A 23,853-nucleotide genomic window follows, 5' to 3' on the forward strand; every position below is an offset into this window, starting at 1 on the left:
AGTCAAATTTTCCTGAGTAAGCAAATTAGCCAACAGCAAAAGGCAGAAAAAACTAAATGACACAGGTGAGCATCCCAAGACTACAAAGGTGGCAGAAATTCCCAAACACATTCTGAATGCATAACATCACATAAAATACGCATTCCTGGAATGTGTACCTATGTTTTATTCCAGAAGAAGCATATGACTGAATATTAAAGTTGCAGACTAAGCCAGAGTTAGCCCAGAGAAAGGGTCAAGACCCCAGGCTCTACTGCCATTGTCATGCCTGCTAAAGCCTCTGACTGAAAAGAAAGAAAGAAAGAAAGAAAGAAAGAAAGAAAGAAAGAAAGAAAGAAAGAAAGAAAGAAAGAAAGAAAGAAAGAAAGAAAGAAAGAAAGAAAGAAAGAAAGAAAGAAAGAAAGAAAGAAAGAAAGAAAAGAAAAGAAAAGAAAAGAAAAGAAAAGAAGGAAGGTAGGAAGGAAGGATGGGAGGGAGGGAGGAAGGAAGAAAGAAAGAAGGAAGGAAGGAAGGAAGGGAGGGAGGGAGGGAGGGAGGGAGGGAGGGAGGAAGGAAGGAAGGAAAGAAGAAAAAGAAAGAAAGAAAGAAAGAAAGAAAGAAAGAAAGAAAGAAAGAAAGAAAGAAAGAAGAAAGAAGGAAAGAAAGAAACCTGACTTAAGAACAGATTCCCATGGCCCTGTGGCTCCAGCAATTGTCAAGGGGACACCAGCCTCCCAAGGGAAGCTACATGTACAGCCTACCGCTTGACAATTATCAGCAGTCCTAAAAACCCACTCACAGGAGAGTCTCTAGCAAGGTGAGGCCTCTCTTCCTCCAGATCTGGGCTATTATCACCTGCCCAGAGCCCCAAGGGGCCCAGAGGCCCAGTGGCTCTGCTGTGTAGGACCCTGCACTTACCAGCCATGGCTGGGGGATCTCAGGCAAAGGCATCTGGGGAGGAGCCGGCAGGCTATTGGGGGTCTCTTGCTTCTGAGCATGATCCTTCACTTCGAAACCTGTAAGCAGCAACCAAAACCACAGAAATGGATGATGAGGAGGGTGTGGATGGTGCCATTAGCAGCCACCACTGTCTCAGCCCCATCTTGAATGCTTTGCAAATATCTGTTTTCTTTAAGCTTATACAACAATCCTGTTATTCTTCTCCAGGTGGAGAACCTACAGCTGAGAGAGAAAAAAAGAGGTTACAGAACTAACAGAAACATTAGCAGGTGAAAATGATGGAGCTGGCACTAAACCCTACATTCCTCCCATGCCACATGGCCTCGCAAAGGTAAGGTGCTCTGCCTAAACTTCCGCTCAGGTCAGTACTTACCCACGGGGACTAAGGGGCAGGCGCAGATCTGGGAAGCAGTGTGTCTGTATTTGGTGCCCTCTTACAGTCAAATACTGGGAGACACAGGTGCCATGCATGTCCTGGCTGGCTTAAGCTTGGGCCCTGGGTGCACCCGTGTTCAAGTTGGGAAGTTAGGTTTATACACAAGTAACTTGGTAAATGTGATGAGCACTGCGCCCACAAAGGCAGGAAAGAGGAAGGAACCAGCTTTAATCTGGGCGCAGGACTATTTCCATGCCAGAACCCCTCTGGAAAGACCCACAGGAACAACCGCTCAACGGCATTTGCCTGTCCTGGGTCATGCATGAGGCACAGGCAGGTAAAGGGCTATGAAGAGACAGCGCCCTGACCGCAAGAAGTACAGTGGAAAACTCTGGCAGAGAACTGGGAGTGGTAAAGAAGGAAAGAAAGAAAAGGCACACATGGGAATTCTATCACTAAAAGCAATCAGCAGATGGGCTTCAGGCTAATGAAGGAGCGCAGGGGAGAAGTGAGTTGGAACGCATTGGAAGGCACGTGCAGAGTGAAGCAGGGACAGAGAGAGAGGGTTGGAACACACGTCGGGCAGAGGAAGAGCAAAGGGCATCAGGGAAAGCCAATAGCAGCTCCTGAGGTCGGAGGCCTGGATGCTGTGGTGCATCCAGACAGGCAGTGGGGAAGGACCAAGTGAAGGGAATACGCAGAGGGTGTGAGGCCAGGGATGAGGGCCACCTCTACTGATGATGGCAACAAGAAAAGGTGATGGTTGTAGGGAGGGACTGCACGTTTACTGCATAGCAAGGCACTGTGTGGAGGCATTTCACATCATCTCATCCGACCCCCACTACGTCCCTCCAGGGAGGAGGATGAAGGGAGCAGAGATGAAGTAAGTGGAGTGCGGTCACTCACTATTCCATCAGCTCCTTGAGGGCTCTGCCTTCCCAGGCCTGGAGACTGCCAGCACCTGGCACAGCGGAAGGCCTCCAGTGACAGCGTGATGAATAAAGACGTTAATGAGCAAATGAACAGTGTTTTAGAAAAGTGGTGGATTAAGGGTGCTTTAGAGACAAAACGGGACTGGGGGAAGAAAGGGCAGACGCACCTTTAGATGACTGTATCCTCAACAGGATGTCGGTGATAACTGCCTTTTTCTCTCTAACAGTTGATGTTAGATATTCATGGTCCAGGAGTTCAAGAAAGAGACGGAGTTCAACTATTAACTCTTCCATTGCTGCCAACAAAAGAGAGGGAAGGGCACTGTTAGAGCCAGTGATGTGCAAATGCCACAGTATAAATGCATTTCATTTTAGCTTGATTGGATGCAGTATTTCAGCATGAAGAGCAAGTTTGCTGAAGCCAGGTCAACTAAAATTCATGCACTGCCTTCTGCTCCTTCACTTTTGCTCTGAGGCAGTAATTTTCATCTAGGAGAAGCTCTAAAGCCATGCTGCCAACAGATGGAGTCATGACCCAAAAGCCTGACATCATCATGGTGTCAATTGCATGATATTAAATTTCAATGTTGAGAAGGAGATGGGAGCTTAAAACACCAAATAGTTTTCAAATAACCACCAGGACGTGGTTTCAGAAACTCAACACCCAAGTCTGCCTTTGCAGGGCTGGATCCATCCCCAGGAAGGCTGTGAGCATGTTTGTGCAGTTACGACAAAGACGCCAGATGCCAAAGAGGAGTTGGGTGGGGACTCCTGACCATATCTTTTCCTTCTAGGATCACGGCAGACTCAAGACCCAACTATGAGGCTAGTGTCTGCAATTTAAAAATCATGGTGTGAACATTTCAGGGACCCTGACACCCTTTTTAGGGCATGCAGGAGGCCCAACTGTTTTCAAAATACTGAAGCATTATTCTCCTTTTTCTGTCAATGCTGCAAAGGCAAAGGGCCTTATACTGCCAGCCTCTTAGCACAAATCAAAGCAGGGACACCAGGCTAAATATCGGTCACTGCATTCCTTACCACACACTTGCAGTAAAAATGAAAATGTCACTGTACTTAAAACTGTCTTTGATTGAGCGGTACTAATCATTGCTTTTATTAAATCTCAGCCCTGAAGAATGCACCTTTTTGGTATCCTGTGTGATGAGATGGGAAGCATGCAAGTGGCCACTCTCCTGCCATCTAAAGGACAACTGTCAGGAAAAGCAAATGTGTACCGTTTGAGGTATAAGTCACACTAAGCTGCTTTCCTTGTGCAGCACCAAAAAAGAAGTGACACACAAACGACAAGGACACAGACTGAGCATACGACCAACATCTTCCCAACAGGGAATAAAGTGAACTTGCCGCCATGCGAGAGTAAACGACAGCATTGGTAGCCAACAATAAAACTTGAGCCTCCAAGTAGAAGTGAGAATCTCAAATGCTTGTCCCCACTACCATGAGTACAAAAGCTTCTCAACTTTCCTAATCAGACTGGGACAGACGGTGACCAAAGGGCTTTTTTGATCTGGAATACAATATGTCAGCATTTAGGCGATCCACACAACTCTGACCAGCGATGTCACAAAATCACACATGGGCAAAGATCCATCTAATGTACAAAAGAAGCAGAGATATTCTAATGTAGACAAAGCGATCTGTGATTCATGCTCAGATGCTGGAGACCAGGTGAGGAGAGAAGAAGAGACAGACACGCACTGTGCTTGCTCATCCCTGGACAAGTGTGAGTTCACTTTGCTCCCAGAGACCTCAATGGGTTACATGGTGTTATCATGCCCAGTTTATAGCTAAACAAAGAGAGGCTCAGAGGAGTCGCTAAAGGCTACTAGGCAAACACATGGCTAAGCCTCTGCAGCAAATAATCTGCTCGTAACCACATAGTGAGATCACAGCAGTGAGAATCTGAATGCAGATCTGACTCCAAAGGCCCTGCTTTGACTATTTCATGATATTCATTCCATGACTGCTTTCTGAGATGACCCCGGCCCGGTGAGATGCCACATTTTTCTAAAAGCAATAACATGCTCAAATGAGATTAAGAACACATATGCTAGAAAAAATTAGGAGGGTGATTCACTTCGCCAGAGCCTCCATGGTGCCCTATAGAGTATTATAATCACATACCGAGCCATCTACCTCATACTGGACTGCCCATCCTGGTGTGCAGGGGCAGTGTCCTGTACATCATTGGTTCCTTCTGATGCTCACACACTCAGGAAATGCATGTTGAAGGAAGGGGCACGACTTCCCATAACTAACAAACATGCCACCAAGGCAAGAGAGGAACAAGAACTTCGCATATCCAATTTTCAGTCTAAAATTCTTAATATGATCATGCCTTTCCTATAAGTCTAAGTAGTGTCCAACAGAACCTGGAATACGTATACCTATGAGGGGGTGGCACCATATGACCCAAGTCTGCATAATGCCCAGACAGCAGAAGGAGCCCACATTTTGTCCTGTGCTCTTTGGTACTGCCACTCTTTCTTTCCAGCTCTGAGCCAGCTCTTGTAGGACAGGCAAAGCAATCCAGCATCCAAGGATTCAGCTTGGGTTTTCAGAGATGTATCCTGAGTGCCCTTCTCCACATGCCACCCAGGGCTTACTCCTGATATCCCACTTTTCCACTGCCCAACACTTGTTCCCTCCTGCTTCCCCAGGGTCACAAAAGACTCACACGTGCCCCTGACCTCATCTGCTACCCCAGCCCAAGTCCTCATTATGATACAGATTAGTCTATTCTCCCTTCCCCCACAAAGTATCATCTGTCCTTAAAGATGTCGCATAGAGACTTAGAGCTGCCATCAAGTGCTGACCATGTGCCAGGTAATACGCTCAAAGTGCTTCATACACATTATGACGGGATCATCACACAAATGCTACCCCTGAGACAGCATTTATTTTCACCATTCTACAGATGGACAAATTAAGACTGAGAAAGGTTATGTTCTTGCCCAAGGTCACATTGTTCAAAGTAAGAGGCGGATGGGAGTCAGAAGCAAGTCTGCTTAGTTTTCGTGCCTCTGTTTTTTTTTTTGTTTTTTTTTTTAAATTTTTATTTATTTATGATAGTCACAGAGAGAGAGAGAGAGAGAGAGAGAGAGAGGCAGAGGGAGAAGCAGGCTCCATGCACCGGGAGCCCGACGTGGGACTCGATCCCGGGTCTCCAGGATCGCGCCCTGGGCCAAAGGCAGGCGCTAAACCGCTGCGCCACCCAGGGATCCCTGCCTCTGTTTTTTATATCATCACACTGTACATTTCGCTCGTGATGGATGAGGGTGTTCATTCCTCTTAGGAGGTTATGTTCCTCAGTGTTTATACTCAAATAACCTCTTTCCCATGACATGGAACAGGCTCTCTCTACACAATCACATCCTATAAGTTCACTGCTCAAATTTTACCTTACGTAGCTATTTTACTAGTGGTTCTTATATTAAAAAACAGCATCTTACAACTGTAGATAATTCACCCAACTCCCTCAACCTGATGAAGAAAAGAAGACTCAGAGAATTGGAGACTCACACCCTGGGCACGGTCTGCTCCACACTCCCATTTGTGCATGTGGAATACAGGCCAAAGAGCTTTGCGTCCAGGATAACAACTAGTTCTATTCTACCATATAGAGTACTCTCAGGGTCATTTTATTTCTCGATCCTCACAATCATGTTATCTTTGAAATATTGCAGATGGTGGAGATGAAATGAAGAAAGGTGAAGAACCTGATCCAGGTCAGGAAGCAAAGCAGGGACACATCCACCCAAGAACCACTTTGTTAGAGCCCCTAACCCTCACACCTGCTCTCCTGCTCTGGGCAGAATGGTGGTCACCTAACATAGACTGGGATCAGGACACAGGTGTACATCACTAACTTCCAGGAAAAAAAAAAAAATTCCCAAATGCCCACACCACCCAAAAGATCTGGCTCCAGAGTTTATGATTCCCAAGGCAACAGGGAAATCACCTGGAGGTATTTCAGGACAGAGTCTATGCATCTGAAAAGCAGAATTGCTTTCTGCCTAGCAAAAGGATTTTTGCACTGAATCAAGTGACTCTGTTCTTCCTACATGGTCAGTGTCTTCTACAGTCCTACGTGAAAGGGAAAGTATGAATAAAGGCTAGACAGCATGGCAGACAGATAATCCAGTCCGGCAATATGCTTCCTCTGCAATCAACCCCTCCACTTTTTAGAGTAAACCTCTGACTCAAGTTTGGCAGTTTATTTTCAACAACATAAAAGAAGCGGGCTATTGTTTGTGGGACCGAGAAACCACTTTAAAGGAATGTTATTCACCTTAATGCCTAGATCACAGAATCTGAGAGCTAGAAGGGCCTGTGGGGTCCAGTGCCTTTACTTCACATGGGAAGAAGCTGGTGCCAGAGAAGGAAAGTGACCTACCTGCTGAGGCCACACAGGATTTGGCAAAAAGGCCCAAACCCAGAGCCAGGTAGCCTGACTGCAAGGCTGGAGTGCTCTGGTCTGCACGGAACAGTCTTCCTCACACGCCTCCTCCAAGGGCAAGGACAGAGCACCCAGGATCCACCTGCAGTTTCTCAGGAAACCAAATCACTCTTTGAGAGCAAATCCTGCAAGCAAGAAGAAATGCCTGCTATCATTGGCCCTAGGAAGACACAGTTCACTACCCATAACTCCCTGCTGTTTTGTCAGAAAAGGTAAGGAACAGTTCATAGATTCACGTCACTCGAGGTGTCACAGGTGACAGAAAACACTCGTTGCCGTGTCCACATTCTCCTCAGTCTGCAGACTTCAGTGATGTGCAGGTGGCCCAGTGCTGTTTGCATCCTCAGCCACAGTCACTGTCTCCAGACTACCACGAGGGCAGCTGGGCATCTTTTCAGTGCTATGTATTCATCTGAGACCCCTCCTGTGCAGCTCTTCCCTTCTGAGTCCTAACCTGGTGCACAGAAACTAGACATGGGCAACTTCCCTTACATAATCTCAGTTGCTTTGCCCTAATACTCCAGTGCCCCTGGCTCTCTCCCTCCCAGCCATATCACCCAAACCTAGCCAGCACCCATGTACCCTTCTCACCATGTGAGCCTCTGGGGCTCTTAACCCACTGCAGCCAGGGTCACCTCCTGCTGCCAGCCAGCCCACCCTGATCACCTGGCCAACTCTCCTCCCTGCCCCTCCAAAGGCTGCCAGTCCTCTAGAGTGGAGTGGTCATTCCATCCATCCTGACCTCTACTTCCCAGAATCTCTCTGTCCACGCCTCTACTTGGTCCCTCCTCATCCGCTGCTTTTTAGAAGGAGCTCAGCCTTTGCATCATCCAAATTGGCTCCAAATCCCAGTTCTGAGTCTTCTTAGTCCGGTGACGTTGAGTAGGTGAGTAAATCCCTCAAATTATTTCATCCTTAAAATGAGATGCTGATTATGCATCTCAATATTATAATGAGGATTAAGTGAGCTGCTCTACATACAGAGCCAAGTATTTAACAAATTGTAGCTATTAACATTATGATTAGCATATGCTTATCTTCCTAAAATTTCACCGTACAGTAAGTGAGCATTGCCCACACACTTAACTTCGCAACCCTGGCATCCTTAAATATCTATCCTCCCTTAAGAAAAGTCATGAAATACTATTCTGTACAATTCTGTGCAAATACATTTGAAACCTGGTGAAATACATAATTTCACCAAAAAGAATATAATTTACCAAATTGTTTTAAAAAGTGTATGTAGGGACACCTGGATGGCTCAGTGGTTGATCCTAGGATCCAGGATCAACTCCCACATTGGGCTCCCCACAGGGAGCCCGCTTCTCCCTCTGCCTATGTCTCTGCCTCTCTCTCTGTCTCTCTCATGAATGAATAAAATATTTTCTAAAAATAAAATAAAAAGTATATGCAGACAAATTTTCCACAGAAGAAGTAGAGAAAGTTGTCAAAGAATTAGCCTCACAAATAAAAGCCCCAGGCCCAGATGGTTTTATGGGGGAATTCTACCAAAACTTAAACACCAAACCTTACTACACAAATTGTTCCAGTAGGTAGATACAGAAAATTTTCAAATACTTTCTTTTTTAGAAGTAGGTACAAAAGTGATCCCTAAACCTGATAGAGACAGCACAAAAAAAGAAAACCAAAGACTAGTATTATTTATAAATATCAATGCAAAAATCCTAAATAAAATATTTGCAAACAGAAATCAACACATTAATAGCACCCCATGACCAAAGGAGGTTCATCCCAGGAATACAAGGATGACTAACATTAGAAAATCTACTAATATAATTCATCATATTAATAGATCTCATAAGATGTCTCCACAGATCATGAAAAAGTCTTCAACAAACTTCAATATTCATTCCCGTTTTTTTTTTCAAAGTCAATAAATGAGAATTGATATATACTTTCTTAGCTTGATAAAATACGGGTACTAACTATTATAGGCTGAATGTCTGTGTCCCCCCTCCCCGCCCCACAAGTTCCTATGTTGAAACATAATGCCCAATGGATGGCATCAGGAAGTGGGACCTTTGGGAGGTGATGAAGTCATGAGGGCGGAGTCTTCACAAAGGGGATTAATGCTCTTGCCCCTTCCACCTGCGAGGATGAAAAGTAGGCAGTCTATGACCCAGAAGAAGGCCTTCACCAGAATCGTCCATGCTAGAACCCTGATCTCAGATATCCAGCCTCCAGAACTAGGAGAAATACATTTCTATTCTTTACAAGCCACCCAGTCTTTGGTATTTCATTACAGCAACCTGAAAGGACCAAGACACTAGGAAAGAAACAAACACAGCAAAAGCATCCTAGTCAGTGAGAAAGGATTCAGGCATTCTGGGTAAGGTCAGAGACAAGTCAGGGAGGCCCATTTGCTCTACCACCTTCACTACACTGGAAGTGTTAGCCTATGCAACCAGAAATGAGCAGGCAATTAGTAACTTAAGAATGGAAAGAAAAAATAAAATGGTCTCTGTTTGCAGCTGATGTGAAATTATACATAGAAAACTCAAGATAATCAGTGATAAAATGACTACAAATAATTTTTAAAACTTGAATAAAGTAGTAGAATATGTAGAAGCTATTGCTTTTCACATATTAATTTTATACCAAACAATAAATATTAGGAGATAGAATGAAAGAGAAGATCTCATTTAAACACAATTTAGAAAGGTAAAACACTTAAATTTTAAAAGAAATATGCAAAACTTCCATGTGGAAAACCTAAAACATTTCTAAAGACAACAAAGCAAATCTGAACAAACAGAAAGTATCCCTTGCCTATAGAGAGGACAACTTAACATCATAAAGATGTTAATTCTCTCTACATTCACAGATAAATTTAATATACCAGTGAGCATGCAAGGATATTTAAGAACAATGAAGAGGGACTAGCCCTATTCTCTATCAGAATGTAATATAAAGTTTGTATCATGAAAAAGGGGTAAGGGGCGCTTAGGTGGCTCAGCTGGTTAAGTGTCCAACTCTAGATTTCGGATCAGGTCATGATCTCAGGGCGTTGGATCCAACCCCACATTGGGCTCCGCACTCAGCACAGAGTCTGCTTGGGATTCTCTCTCCCTGCCCCTCCTCCAGCTGTGTATGTTCTCTCTCTTTCTTTCTAAAATAAATAAATAAAATCTTTTTTTTTTTTAAAGGTGTGATACTGTCACATAAATTCCCAGTTGGATCAACTACAGAATAGAAAGTCAACAAATAGGCCCGTACACATTTGGATATATGGCATCTGCTAAAGGCAGTGTGTTCAACCCAATGGGTAAAAGACCTTGTAAGGTCTTTTTAAAGACATGGTGGCCATTTGGGGAAAGAAAAAAGGTAAGTTTAAATAAACACTTCCACCATATGACAGAAAAAACTCCAAAGATATTTGGGAATCAAAATATTTTTTTAAAAAAAGAAAAAAAATGAAACCATTCAAGTCCTCGAAGAAATAGAAGGTGAATTATTTTATAACCTCGGTGTGGTAAAAGATTTTCTCATGAGGACTCAAAATCAGACTTAACAGGAAAACACTGGCTAGGGTGGGCTGCACTGTGCAGCTCACAGGGCCCCCCACCCACACCGGGTTCACACAGGAAGTGCACTGGGGCCTCATAGGAGGGGCACACCTGCCGCCTGGCCCGCACACATCTCTTGCAGCTGTCTCCAGAGGCTAGGTGCTACACAGCTGGGGAGCTGGTCCCATCAGAGCCCCCTGCTCTCCCTCCCTCAGGACCACTGTGCTGGATTTGAGGCTCCAGTGGGGAAGCAGTTTCTAAACCACATGTATCAGAATCTTAACTAGCCCCTGCTTATTTTTCCAGACTCACCTGTCTGCTCCCCACACTGTGCTTCACACTGATGGCATGCCTTCGCACATGCATCAGGCTTGCTATAGCCCAGGGAATGTGGCACATGCTGCTGCCCTGTGCGCCTGGCTCACCCCGACACACACCCACCACCACACCTCTCCTTCTTGGCTGCCTCTTACCTGCCCGCCCCGGGAGGCAGCTGCGTCACCACCAGGCAGGCCTGCCTCCATCACAGCCCTTGGGTTGTGCTGGCATTATGGTAATTGTGGCCGTGCACCCCAGCAGGCAGTGGACAGTCGGGGGTCGGGACCCCTGCCTCTGCTCTGTGCCTAGGGCGTCCAGCACGGCGCCAGGTTCGGGAGCCAGGACTCAACCTGCACGCACAGTGTTTGCTGAATGCATTCTCTCTTTTGTTTCTACGTCTAACAGGCAACATTCCTGAGATTTGTTTGGAAGAGAAAGTAGCAGAGCAAAATACCCCAGACTGTCCTCTCATAGCAACTGTGTCTTCTGTGATATTCTTAGAACACCCATATCAAAAGTGGCAGAAGAATGATTCTAATAAGGTCACTACCGTCTCGGCCAGGTTGATGGCTGTCTGGCCGGGGCCCTTCTCTGTCAGCAGAGACGCTGAGGAGGACATCTGGGGTGCGCTCAGGACAGACAGAACTTGTGTGGCACTGGGAAAGGGGCTGACGGTCAAGCACGGCGCTTGCATATTTTCCCTTATAGGGTTACAGTTAGGGCTCTTCATGCAGACTCTTGCAAATATTTCCACAGGCCCCTGCAGATCATCTGAACGGGCTGCCGCGAGGTTGGACTGAGAAATCTCAGGAAAAGCAGCATAGCTGTAGACGCTGTCTGGTTGGAAAGTTTCCCTCAGCTAGACCACATCTAAAATTCCTCAGAACTCCAATGACCATGATTTGGATGACCGGATGGAGGGCTCTGAGCACAAGCCACCAAACTTCTTTGACTCCCCATGCCCTGTCTACACCGCAGAGATAATAACAGTTATGTGCCTCGCAAGACGGCCGCAGATCCAAAGAAGGCTGTAAATAAAAGCCTGGAACTTTAGGGGCATTCCATTAAGGTTAGTTTAATTTGACTCTGACAAGTTAAAATAAATAAAGTTTCTACTTGTCACTCTCCAGGGTCTGAACCTATGACAGTCACAGCTAGTTCCAGCACAGACTAGATCTTTGAAAGATTTATCAATATCCCAAAGGAAAGCCTGCATTTCTACAAGAGTACGCATATATATGCATATTCTAAGTCCTGAGAATCTTCCTTTCTGGATTATAGAGAGCCAACAAAAAGCCCCCAGAGGAATGAATGTAAAAATTCGCAGAACATCTTCCTTCTGAAAATCATCATGATTCATAAATGTCAGATTAATGCATGGATAGAAAACCAAGCCCTAAAGGAAACAGCCTTCTATTATTTTGTAGAAAGCAAAAGCAGAACAAAACCTAGATCTGGCGATGTCTTTTATAATCATAATAATGTGGGTGACCTGACTTCCTGGCTCCTGAAGCTTCATGCCTAAGCTGGTAGGAGAGATCATGGATACAAATCAAGCCGGTTGCTAACAATGTCTTCAGTATGATATTGAGAGCATAGTGTTTCTATTCCATTTACGCCAGTTCAATTTAATTCAGGACTGAGTTGTAAAACAACAACTGTGTTCAAGATGCAAAATTAAAAGCAAGTCAAAATTAAAAGCAAGCCCCACTTCCAAAGGTTTTTGATCTCAAATAGCAGATAAACATTCATCTGTGAAAGGGAGAGTTGCAGAAGGTTTTCAGAGAACATGGCATTCGTGGATCTCGTTTCTGCAAAGGTGATTCTGACAGTAGCATTCAGGAGAAACTGGTGTTGTGAGGCTGCCACAGGAAAAGACATGCTGGGCAGCCATAGGAGGATGGAAAAGGAAATGCAAATCTGCGCTCTGTTCACTGTCTTAGATTTTAAATATTTGCTAAAAACAACCTCAGTGCACAGATACTTGGGTACCTAAGCATGGGGTATACAATAATAGGTAAAATAAACATGATCTCTTACATTTAAGGTAGAAACACAAGCAAATAGAATGCAAGTAAATAAAAACAGCCAGAAAAGGGGATGGACTCTTAAGCATCTAGCCAACAATTTTTTTTAATTTTTATTTATTTATGATAGTCACACAGAGAGAGAGAGAGAGGCAGAGACATAGGCAGAAGGAGAAGCAGGCTCCATGCACCGGGAGCCCGATGTGGAATTCAATCCCGGGTCTCCAGGATCGCGCCCTGGGCCAAAGGCAGGCGCTAAACCGCTGCGCCACCCAGGGATCCCTAGCCAACAATTTTATTTCAAATTTTCTAGCTCCAAATCCCTACTTCATTCTGAGATTCTCTACCCTTAAGACTGGTTCTGTAAAACTGGAATTTGAAATGTTGGAAAAGGGGGTGGGGGGATAAAGAATGGTCCTGTATTCACAATGGTTAGAAAGTGGAAGCCACCCAGGTGTCCATCAATGGATGAACAGATAAAGTGTGGTCCACTCATGACAGTATATTATTCAGCCTTGAAAAGGATTAAAATCCTGATACATACTGTAATGTGGATGATACTATGCTAAGTGAAATGAGCCACCAGGGACTAAAGGACAAATATTGTAGAATTCCACTTAGACAAGGTTTTTAGGGCAGTCAGATCCATAGACGGGGAAGGCTCTGGACATGGAGGGTAGTGATGCACAAAGTGTGAATCTGCTTAATGCCACTGAATTCTACATTTAAAAATGGTTAAAGTGATAAATTTTATTGCAATGTTTTAATTTATTGGGGTACAATATCTGCTATATGTGTAATATTAAATAATATATTAGTTTCAAGTATATCATATAATTTATAAATGAATGAATGAATGAATGAATGAATGAATAAGAATGGCTCCATGTCCTCTGCTCATAAAAGCTCCCAGGCGCCCCCTGAGTGGAGTATAGCCGTGTCCAGCAGCAAACCCTGTGGGTATAGCCCCAGCGTCTTAAGATGCACCACCTTCCACACCTCGCCTCTCTGTGTTTCTATGCCACCCGATCCATCTACTACTCATTCTTTTCAAAATATTCCTGTGTTCCTGCCTCTAGCTTGGCTCGTGTGTCCTGAAATATGTCTACCCTAGCGCTCAACTTCTCTACCAACCTCTGTGTATAAAACCAAGTGCCACCTCCCTCTGCAAACCCTTCCCAGACCAACTAAGGGAAGAGCGGATGCCCGGTCTGGACTCTCCTACCAATTTTTCTATAAAATAATCAGCTTCTTACCAGCAAGGAACAATTGAAAAGTGAAAGAAAAGAAAAACTAGTCCCATTTGTAAGTGGCATTAAAATACATGAAATACCTACTAAGTTTAACAAAATATGTGAAGGCCTAGACACTGACACCTATGAAATGTTGCTGAAAAAAAAAATTTTTAAATAAATAAATAAAAAAGAAATGTTGCTGAAAAAATGTAATGAAGACCCAAATAAAAGGAGAGATACCATATTCACAGATTGGAAGATTCTATACTGTTAATACAGTAATCGGACCCCCTTCCAAATTATTTTAGAGACTCAACACAATCCCAATCAAGATCCCAGCAGTGTTTTGTGCAAAAGGAAAAAAAAAAAAAAGGCTGATTCTAAAATAAATGAAAATGAAACAAACAAGAATAGATGCACGGGGAGAGAAAAGGCAATGTTGGGGAACCTCACCTCACTTCAAGACTTACTACAAGGCCACAACCACCAATCCCATGTGGTACTGGCATTAGGATGGATAGTGAAACAGACCAGAATCCAGAAATAAACCCCCACACAATGGTCGACTGAATTTTGACAAAGGTGCCAAGGCACCTCAATGGGGAAAGAATAGTCTGGAACAAAGGGTGCTGAGCAATTGGGTATGGGGAAAAGTGAAATTCACCCCCTGCATCATACCATATATAAAAATGAATTCAAATGGATCAGAGACCTGCATATAAAAAGACTATAAAACATCTAGAAGAAAATGTGGGAGCAATTATTTATGACTTTGGAGTAGCCTAAGATTTCTTAGGATAGCACAAAGTACTAACATGAAATTTAAAAATTAATAAATTGGGCTTTTTGAAAGAAATCACTAGGAAAATATTTGCGATACATATGTCTGACAAAGCACTTACCAATACAGTGAATACTGAGAACTCACAAACGACCCAACGACAACAAACAAAAACAAAGGAGTCCGATGTTTTGCACACAGGAAAAGACACAAATGGCCAAGAAGCACATACAGTCATGCTGAGATCATTAGTCATCAGGGTCAAATAGAAATCATGATGAGATACGCCTCTACCTACAGTACAACGAACCAGAGATAAAAGGCTGATAACACCACAAGCAAGTGGTGCCCTCCTACCTTCCTGGGGGGAGCCTCAGTGGCACCAGGCACCTCAGAGAACAGTCTGACAGTTTTTTGCAAAGTGAAATGTACATTTAAGTATGTGGTCCAGTCATGGCACTTTCAGGTATTACCCAGAAGAAATTACTGCGTGTGCCTGCACAAACACGTTGACAGCTTCACTTGTAACAGCCAAAAACTGCACACAACCTAAATGACCATTAGCAAATACAGGGATGTACTCACACAACGGAATATTTCATCACAATAAAAAGAAACAAACCATCTGGGGCACCTGGGGTCTCAGTCGGTGAAGTGTCTGCCTTTGGCTCAGGTCATGATCCCAGGTCCTGGGATTGAGCCCCGAGTTGGGCTCCCTGCTCAGCTGGCGGGTTGGGGGCGGGGAAGTCTGCTTCTGCCTCTGTCCCTCCCTCTGCTCATGCTCTCTGTCTCACTCACCCACTTGCTCTTGCTCTGCACTCTCTCTCTCTCTAAAAAAAAAAAAAAAAAAAAAAAAAAAGCCTTAGGAAAAAAGCCCCACCCACACGTGTAACTTGTAAAAGCACAAAAAGGTGCACTGTATGATCCCATTTTTATGAAATCCCAGAAACAGCAAAGCCCATGTACATTGACAGGAATCAGATAGATGTTTGACCTGGTCTGAGTGGGAATGAACATATCCTGTTGGGTTCACAGGACTCGGCCTCTGGGGGCGCAGGACTTGGCCTCTGAGGGCCCAGACTGACCACGTTAGGGGCAGTCAAGGTCAGAGAGAAAACCCTACATAGTCAAGGCAAAGTCAAATTATACAGGAGACACTGTATGTTGTATCTGATAATGCCAGACGAGTGCAATTGAGGAAATCTAGGTAAATGGGATTTTAAGAAAAGATTTTGTCACTCAACAACAGACAGAGGATAAGAGCACTGGACTGGCTTGGCACATCTAGGGCTAATTCTGTTTTTATAAGGAAGAGAGCAGGGTTTCTAAATCAAGGCACAGAGAATTAGAAAGCTGCAGGGAATGAGCGCTCCTCATTACCATAAAGCTGCACTACATCTTTATTCATGACGAGGTTCTTCTTCTAATCAAAGGAAGGAATAAAAACAAACAAAAAGGGAGAGAAAGGCAGACTGAACTTGTAAATGGGGTCTCATTCAAACCACCACGGGCTACTGCTGAGCCTGCCAGTCAGGAGGGACTCAGAGCCCACATGGCTGTGGAGGACAGGGGCAGACTGCACCCTAACCAGCTCTGCTTTCTCCCCAGGGGGACAAGAGTCTGCTGAAGCACAAAGCCCTCCAGTGGGCTAGGTCAAGGCTCTGTAAAAGGCACCACAGGGCTAGCTGATCCCCTGTCTCCACCAAGCATGGAGAGACCACATGTGGTCCCAGTCCTGGGGCCCTGCCAGGGAGGTAGGGAGGGCAAGGCCAGGCCAGGTTCAGGGGGCTGGCTACCAACCCCCCCACACACCTCCCTTGCAGACTGCTGTCTCCTCACCCAGCCCTAGATGCAGGCGGGGAGGTGTGGGCTCTGTCTCCCTGCTCACTGAGTTCTCACTTCATTGGGGAGGCTTCCCAAGTCGAGGCCATCTAGAAATGTGTTATCTAATACTAGGGTTTCACTAATGCAGACCCTGAAGCTCAGGGAAGAGCAGGGTCCTTCAGACCAAGGACACAGAAAAGAACTAACAGGCAAGTGTGGGTGCCCAGAAGGTGCTTTCTCTGGCATGACCCCACGTCAAACACACTCCAGGACAGTGCTAATTCACAGCATGAGAGATGCCTTGGCACCATCTCTGAGTGGAGGAGCATCACTTTAAAAAAGTGGCCTCTCAACTGAGAATGAGAGAAGAGCCTGCATCCTGCACAGTGGACCCCAGCTGCTGGGTGGGAGAGCTGAGGCTCTGCACATGTCCACACTCACTGCTGGGACAGCAGGCTCTGCAGGGGAGGAAACAGCAAGAGATTCCAGAGTGGGAAAGCTGCTCACAGACCTCGACACTCCCCAAGAAGGGGGAGGGGACAGAGAGAGAGGGGGGCCCTAGGCACTTAGGATTCGCTCCCCACTGTACGATACCACATTTCCAGTAACTGAGACAATAGATGTTTTCTATTAAACGCCACCTCTCACACTTCTAGCTACAGCATAGGCAGCTCTGCCACCACTACTTTATATGAATTAAGGGGCCTAATCTAACTAAATCATCTGAGACGGGGGCTTTGGGTCAGGCGGATGGATGGAGGCAGGGCCCCAGGACACTGAGGACAGTGCCCAGGACGTCAGACTTGCCCAGTGGGCGAAGCTTGCTCACCTCCGACAAACTTGGAAGTGGCCCTCCCCACGTTTGAGCTTTGTGTTGGTTCTGAAGCTCCACAAAGACAACGCATTTCAGATCGCCTCCGCAGCCCAGCCAGCTGTGCCCAAACCCCAGCCCTCAATCAAAAGCGGGGCGGGGGGGGGGGGGTGTCACATGTGACCATGGGAGCTGAAAGCATCCTCCTTGAGACGGCAGGGGCAAGAGGACAGGATCAAGGCACATGGTCCAAGAAAGATCAAACGGAGTCCAGTGAAGGCTTTAAATACTGGCTGTCCTCTGCCTCTCGTATGATACAGGAGACACTGAGGCACAAGAGAACAAGGCAGTGTGCCCCATCACACTCCAAGGAGGCAGAGACTTCTGCCTCAGATTTTTTAGCTAGTCTAGAACTCTTGACACCAGTCCATATGAGTGAGCCGGACAATCCCTTTCTGTCAGGAAGACAGCATCCAGTGATGACTCTATACTATGCCTGTCAAGACACAGCTGCCTTCACAGCAATCAAGCTCTATAATTACACTTTAATATTAAACAGCTGGCAATAAAAGCATTTTCCAAAAGCTTCCTCTCTGTCCTCCGGATTGGAACACCCCAAATCATGGCTTCTCAAACTTCCATGGGCATACTACTAGGGGGTGGGGTCTTATTAAAATGCAGATTCTGAAACAGCAGGTAAGAGGGTCTGACTATCTGCATTCCTAACAAGCTTCCAGGGTATATGATGCTGCTTGTCCCCTGGGCCACGGAGTCAAGCCAGGCCCTGACCCACAGAATCTGACAGATCAAGTGGACTGGCTAACTGACAACAGGGCTCCTTGAAGAAATAGTGACCATCCTGCTGCCGTGAAGCCCCCTCCCACCCACAACCTCGGCTGTGCAGCCCACAACCTCGGGGGGCCCCAGGGACCTTCAGTGCAAGCTGGATCCAAACTTCCAAGGAGGATGTCAGGAGAGAGGACAGCTGAATAAGGAACAATGCCCCTAAAGAAATGCTTGGCAACTATCTGGCTAGTGTTCTCCAAATGGCCAGGTTCAACCAGGGCTAGAAGGTCTTGGTAGCAGACTTCAATCTGCAGCCTCGTCCATTTCAGTGGGGAGCAAACAACAGCCGTGGGCCCAATCTGACCTGAAGCCTATGTCTGTAAAGACGGTTTGGTTGGCACTCACCACGCCCACTCACTGGCTGGCCACAGCGGCCTTCATGCTACAGCAGCAGAGTAGAATGGTTGGGACAGAAGCCTAAAGCCTTTATAAAGTCTTTGCCCCATCATAGGTTTGCTCACCTCTGCTCTGGGGGGTCCAAGGAAGCAAAGTCTAGGAAGGCAGGCCTGAAGGACAAAACCCAGCATACAATGCCAACAGAGGCAGTTGGGACAGGCTCAAGACCTGGAGAGCAAGTCTGCTAAGAGCTGAAATGCAGTTAGAAATGGGAGGCCAAATCCACTCCCGAGGCTCACCATCTTCCTGCTACAGAGCTGGCCTTACAGGAACACAAAGTGAGCATGATGCACGTCCGAGTCACCCACCTTCACACCTGCTTCCGCTCTGCATGTCAATCTGACTCAGCACTGAGCTCTGTAGGGGAAGGGCCCACCAGCGGAGAACGTGACGTTAGGCCTCAGGTGAGCTTGGTTCCTCTGATCTGGTCATGGTGAAGTGACAAGGCGCCAGGCTCTACTTCCATCTAGTTCCTCCTGAGAGCAGAACAGGAAGTGCCTCTGGGGCTGCGGACAGCAGACACAGAACTGGGGCTCAGACTGCGGGGGGAGCGTGGGGCTGATGGGCTTGTCTCCAGGGAAGGCAGGTGGAAAGGCCCCTCTGTCCCTGCCCCCCTGGCAGATGGGGCCCTCACTGTGCCCATGTGGACAGGGAGGGCTGGTGGGCACCGAGGGCTGGGGAACATATGTTCGTGTATCAGTGGAAGCCAATTAAAGAGGACAGTTGGTCTCCCGTTAGTTTCTCAGGGTTTGGAGCCTGAGAAGCTCACAGAACAGGCAAGATTCAGGTTCCCAAAGACTGTGACGACTTGTACTCATACAGACTCTGGAATTGAAGCAACTGGAATGAAATTCTGCCCCTGTACTTCCTCACTGTGGCCTCGAGTACACAGCCACATCACTACTCCTCTCTCCATAAGCGGACAATGACAGAGCCTCAACAGGTTCCTTTTTAAATGTCCTTGTGTGAAGAGCTTAGCACAGGATAAATCCTCAATAACTATGACTGTTACCATCATCATCAGCGTATAATTACCTGTAAAAAACATTTTGTCAAGTACAATCTCTGCTTTAAAGAATAGTCATAAGATTAGAGAAGATGATACGTAACTTGTTGGGAACAGAGCATCATCTCACATAGTGGACCCCTTGGTTTGGAGAAACCAAACCTCATCTCCCCTATATATTTCATGAGACACCGTCCTGCAAACCTACTGAGAGCCCCTCTTCCAAACACGTCACTAGCATTGTTTAAATAACAACGTAATCTGTGGAGGAGATCATTGCAGAGAGGAGAAAACAAGCCCCCAGGAAGGGTGACTCACTCCCTCAAAAACACAAGGCTCACACGTGACAGAACAGGGTCTTCTCAGTTACAGGAGGTACCTCATAGAAGTGCTAGTTAGTCATTTTAGCAATTATCAGTTCAATAATCTGCACCTCAGTAAAGCAGAAAACTGTTCTGTGACTTTATCATTTATGTATAAGAGTGTGTATCCCCCTTAGAGGTACTTCTTTTCCGAGTTGATCCAAAGGGCCCTATTTCCAAAAAGAAAATGTCCCTCGTAATGTCCAAAATACAGCATAAGCCACAGTTAAGAGATTTTTAATACATATTTAGTTTTCCAGCTAAAGGATGTTAATCTGCTCCCTAAAATAAGGAGCCAGAGATTACAAAATAAACTAAGTACTTCTCATACCACCACAAAGAACCCTCCAGAGCAAACCTGACTTAATCAACCAGCTCCCTCCAAAGAGGGGTCTACACATGCCCCAGCTCCCTTCCTTCCCGCTCTCAGTCTCCCTCATCGTGTTGCCCCCTCCTTTGACTGGCTCCTGTGCAGTCACAGTGACATCTGCCCTCACTTCACTGATGGGGTTCCCATCACTCACCCTCTGGACAGTTTCTCTTTTTGCCTCCCGGGAGATCCTTCCTTACATTTTGTTGCCTGGCCTCCTCTGCTGTTCCCACCCATCTTCTCAGACCTAGGGATTGTTTTCCTCATAGTTACACTCATCCCTGGATGACTCCCTCCAACTCTGTGACTCTACCCATTATTTCTATGATAATATCCCCTAAATTCCCATCTTCAGTTGAGACCCTGTCCACACTTCCACCTACCCTCTATGGGGAGACAGAGCTGAATCTAGCCTTCCTGAGGAATGCTGGAGAGATGCGGTCACATGTGGGAGACACTTGGGGGCAAGTGACAGGGGTGGTGACAAAGAACTGTGAAAGCAAAGGCCAGGGGACACAGATGGCACATTATGAGAAACAGGACACAGGGGTGAGCTCTGTGTGCCTTCAGATGAAAGCCAGCTGCTCCCACCAACAGTGGAGACTATGTAACACCAGCAGGCTCAGTCTCATACCAACAAGCTGGAGACACCTTACACCTCTGTGGCCTCTTTGCTTACAAATAAAATCAGCTAATTCTATCTGTATGAATTGCCCACATTCTGCTCCCCCCACCCCCCAATGCTCCAGGGTCTCTGGGCTTGGACCTCAGTCTTAGCTTTACAACCAGCTTTGGATTCCCCCTGCCAAAACCCATTCCTTCCGGTCTTCCTCATTTCAATAATGGCATCGCTAGTCTTCCAGGTACTCAGGCCAAAATCCCTGAAGCCTGTCATCCAACCTGTCAGCAAATCCTAGAGGGTCTCCTTTCGAAATACAGTAGACTAACCACTTCTCACCTCTCTTGTCATTTCCAACCAGGCCCAACCACTGTGTTCTCCAGCCCAGAGCACTGTGAGAGCTCCCAACCCATCTCTCCTCTGCCACTCCTTCACCTCACCCTGGCAATCCAGCCTCCACTCCAACTTGGTAATGAATAAATTGATGAATAAAAATATACACACACGCACAGAGGGAAGGAGTGAGGGAGACTGGAAGTACAAATGCTGAAAAATGTTTAGGGAATCCAGTGAAGGCAGACAGTTCTTTGTACTATTTTTGTGACATTTCCCTGAGTCTAAGATATTTCAAATGAGAGCTAAGAAACAAAACCCACCCCCTCCCCCTGTGAGCCTATCCTGTCTCCACCCACCTCCCCCCAGCTGTGGGGACCCCTCCTTCAGCCCATCTAGTTTCCACGAAATGGTAAAGAGCCCTTGTCCATCTTTTGTCTTAGCATGCGGGGCAATGGGGATATACAAATAATGAGTACGTACCCACAGCAAGTCCTTCAAGAATGAGCTGCTGGGGGAGAGGGTATAGGAACTCTGTCCTGCACCTTGAGGGCACTTTGTTCACAGCACTTTCAAAACTCTGCTAGTTCTGCACTCTGTCTGTCCCAGGCAATCCTGGGGGATGGCTCTCTGTGGGACTAGTCCCCAGGGGCCAGCAGAGCAGCCGCTGTGGCACAGATACATACCCTGCTCAATAAACCTTGGCCGAGTGAACCAAGAGCTCAAGAACAGCTTGTCTGTCAAGACTCAATAATATAAAATGAGATGATATGCAAATCATGCCTTTCTCATGGGAAGCAAGGCTAGGCTCCCAAACCATCCCTTACTAAGAAGGCAGAAGTGAAAGCATTCTTCACCACTAAGCACACTGAAAGGTGCCCCTGCCAGAGAAGATCCTATCATGATCACAGCACACACGGCCAGGAAGCCTCAGCCTCCCTCCCATCCCTGGGGCCTAATGAAACAAGCTGTGGAGGACCTTGGTAATTGTGAGGGTGGCTCCCTGCCCCAGGAGCCTCCCACACCAGGAGCTGGGGAAAGCAGGCTGATGAGGACCACAGGTAATTGGGGGGTAAAACAGAAGGGGCAATGGGCTGGGAAAGTGCTGGAAGCACTGGTAAATAGGGACGTGACTGGTATTGGCCACCCAGGGGGTAGGGCCTTGACAAGGAAACGCGTGTATGTGAAGGTGTGGGTGGGTGGGAGGGGGTGTGAGTGTGCGTGGTGTTCTCGTACGCACAGGAGGGGAACATCATTGAAGAGTCTGACTAGGAGGTGGAACAGTGATTCATAAACAATTTGGCCCATAGCACCTGGCTGTGTTTCACTTACTCGTGGTTTCAACAGACTCAAATGCACCCAGCTCCCTCCAGTCCAAGCCATAGCAAACACCTCCAATGGCCCTGCCAGGAGAACATCTGACTTACATACATGGCTGCCACTATCAAATTAACAGTGAATAAATCCTGATTGCCTACAGCCCACAAGAATGACATCCTGGGCGAGTTCAGTTATCCCTGAATCCTCCAGAAATGCTGCAAGGCAGGGCCGTAAAGAACACACCACACACCAGAGTGCTTCCCATGCTGTCTGTGCAGAATGTCCCCATTCCAGGTTACTTTGCAAATTGTCCTTGTGAATCTCTGTGCCAAATGGCCACTCACTTCCACGGCCTTGAATTGTGTGCTAAAGTAACTCATTAAGGAGACCCACGTGAGGCTGGCAACATGCGGACACCGGAAACCCAGCACACAGTGAACCAGCTGGACAGCGTGCTGGTGGCAGGCAGAGCACCTTTGGAGAATGACTCTGTCTCTGCCTGTGAGGCCCTGTCCCTGTCCCCACCCACCCCACTCACTCTGAGTGGGCTCCAACCAAACTAGCCTTGAAAAATAAACACAGGTCCATACACCACATGGAATTTGCTTCTGAAAGCATGTCTTGCAACCGACAAGAAACCGTAAGTACGACTTTTAAAGCTGCACAAGTGCAAACCTCAGAAACGTCTACTCATTGCCACGTGTGGATTTGGGCACGCTGTTACAGCACAACAACACTATAATTCACGGAAACCAAAAGAGAAGGATGGAACAAATCAGAGGAAGCAGGACCTCCCGGCTAGAGAAGTAGGTCAAGAAAGGGCTGGGCTGTGAAGTTGCAGTGAAGCAGTGGCCTCGTGCAGGTGTTCTGTGGCCTCCCTACCCCCCAGCACCCCACCCCACATAGACAGCACCTTCTATCAGTAGGAATACTTCTGTGTCACACATGGCTTGAGGCCTACTGTACCAGGAAGAAGATCGCCACGGAAGGGAAGAACATCATGGTGGGGCCTAAAACATGATTGCAAGGCCAGTCCATAAGTCACACATGGGAGGCAGCCCCGTGTCCGCCTATGCCCAGCACAGAGGTGGACAGAGTGCCTGTTACACCTTCACCTCCTTGCTCCGCTATCACTTCACATTGAGTCCCTGACTTCCCTCGGACTCCAAATTTCAGGAATCACATATTTTTTTAATTTATTTTTTATTGGTGTTCAATTTGCTAACATATAGAATAACACCCAGTGCTCATCCCATCAGGTGCCCCCCTCAGTGCCCGCCACCCAGTCAGCCCCACCCCCCCACCCACCTCCCTTTCTACCACCCCTTGTTCGTTTCCCAGGGTTAGG

General features: G+C 46.6%; 1 protein-coding gene across 10 annotated transcripts in view; it reads right to left on the reverse strand.

The window, feature by feature from the left end:
- AFAP1 (actin filament associated protein 1) overlaps nucleotides 1-23,853 on the reverse strand; it is a 142,584-nt gene that overhangs the window by 82,055 nt on the left and 36,676 nt on the right. For 4 of the 10 annotated variants that reach the window (XM_077875201.1, XM_077875184.1, XM_077875173.1 and 1 more), the window contains exons 3-5: nucleotides 18,804-19,001; nucleotides 2,415-2,543; nucleotides 898-995 (exon numbers count right to left, since the gene is read on the reverse strand). In XM_077875201.1, the coding sequence (XP_077731327.1) occupies nucleotides 898-995; nucleotides 2,415-2,543; nucleotides 18,804-18,828 (252 nt within the window). In that variant the 5' untranslated portion in view covers nucleotides 18,829-19,001. Of the gene's footprint in view, nucleotides 1-897; nucleotides 996-2,414; nucleotides 2,544-6,667; nucleotides 6,856-18,803; nucleotides 19,002-23,853 lie in introns of those variants that run through there. The other 6 variants (XM_077875157.1, XM_077875146.1, XM_077875166.1 and 3 more) reach the window with 4 other exon arrangements.

Source organism: Canis aureus, chromosome 2 (assembly GCF_053574225.1).
Source record: "Canis aureus isolate CA01 chromosome 2, VMU_Caureus_v.1.0, whole genome shotgun sequence".
Lineage (NCBI taxonomy): Eukaryota > Metazoa > Chordata > Mammalia > Carnivora > Canidae > Canis > Canis aureus.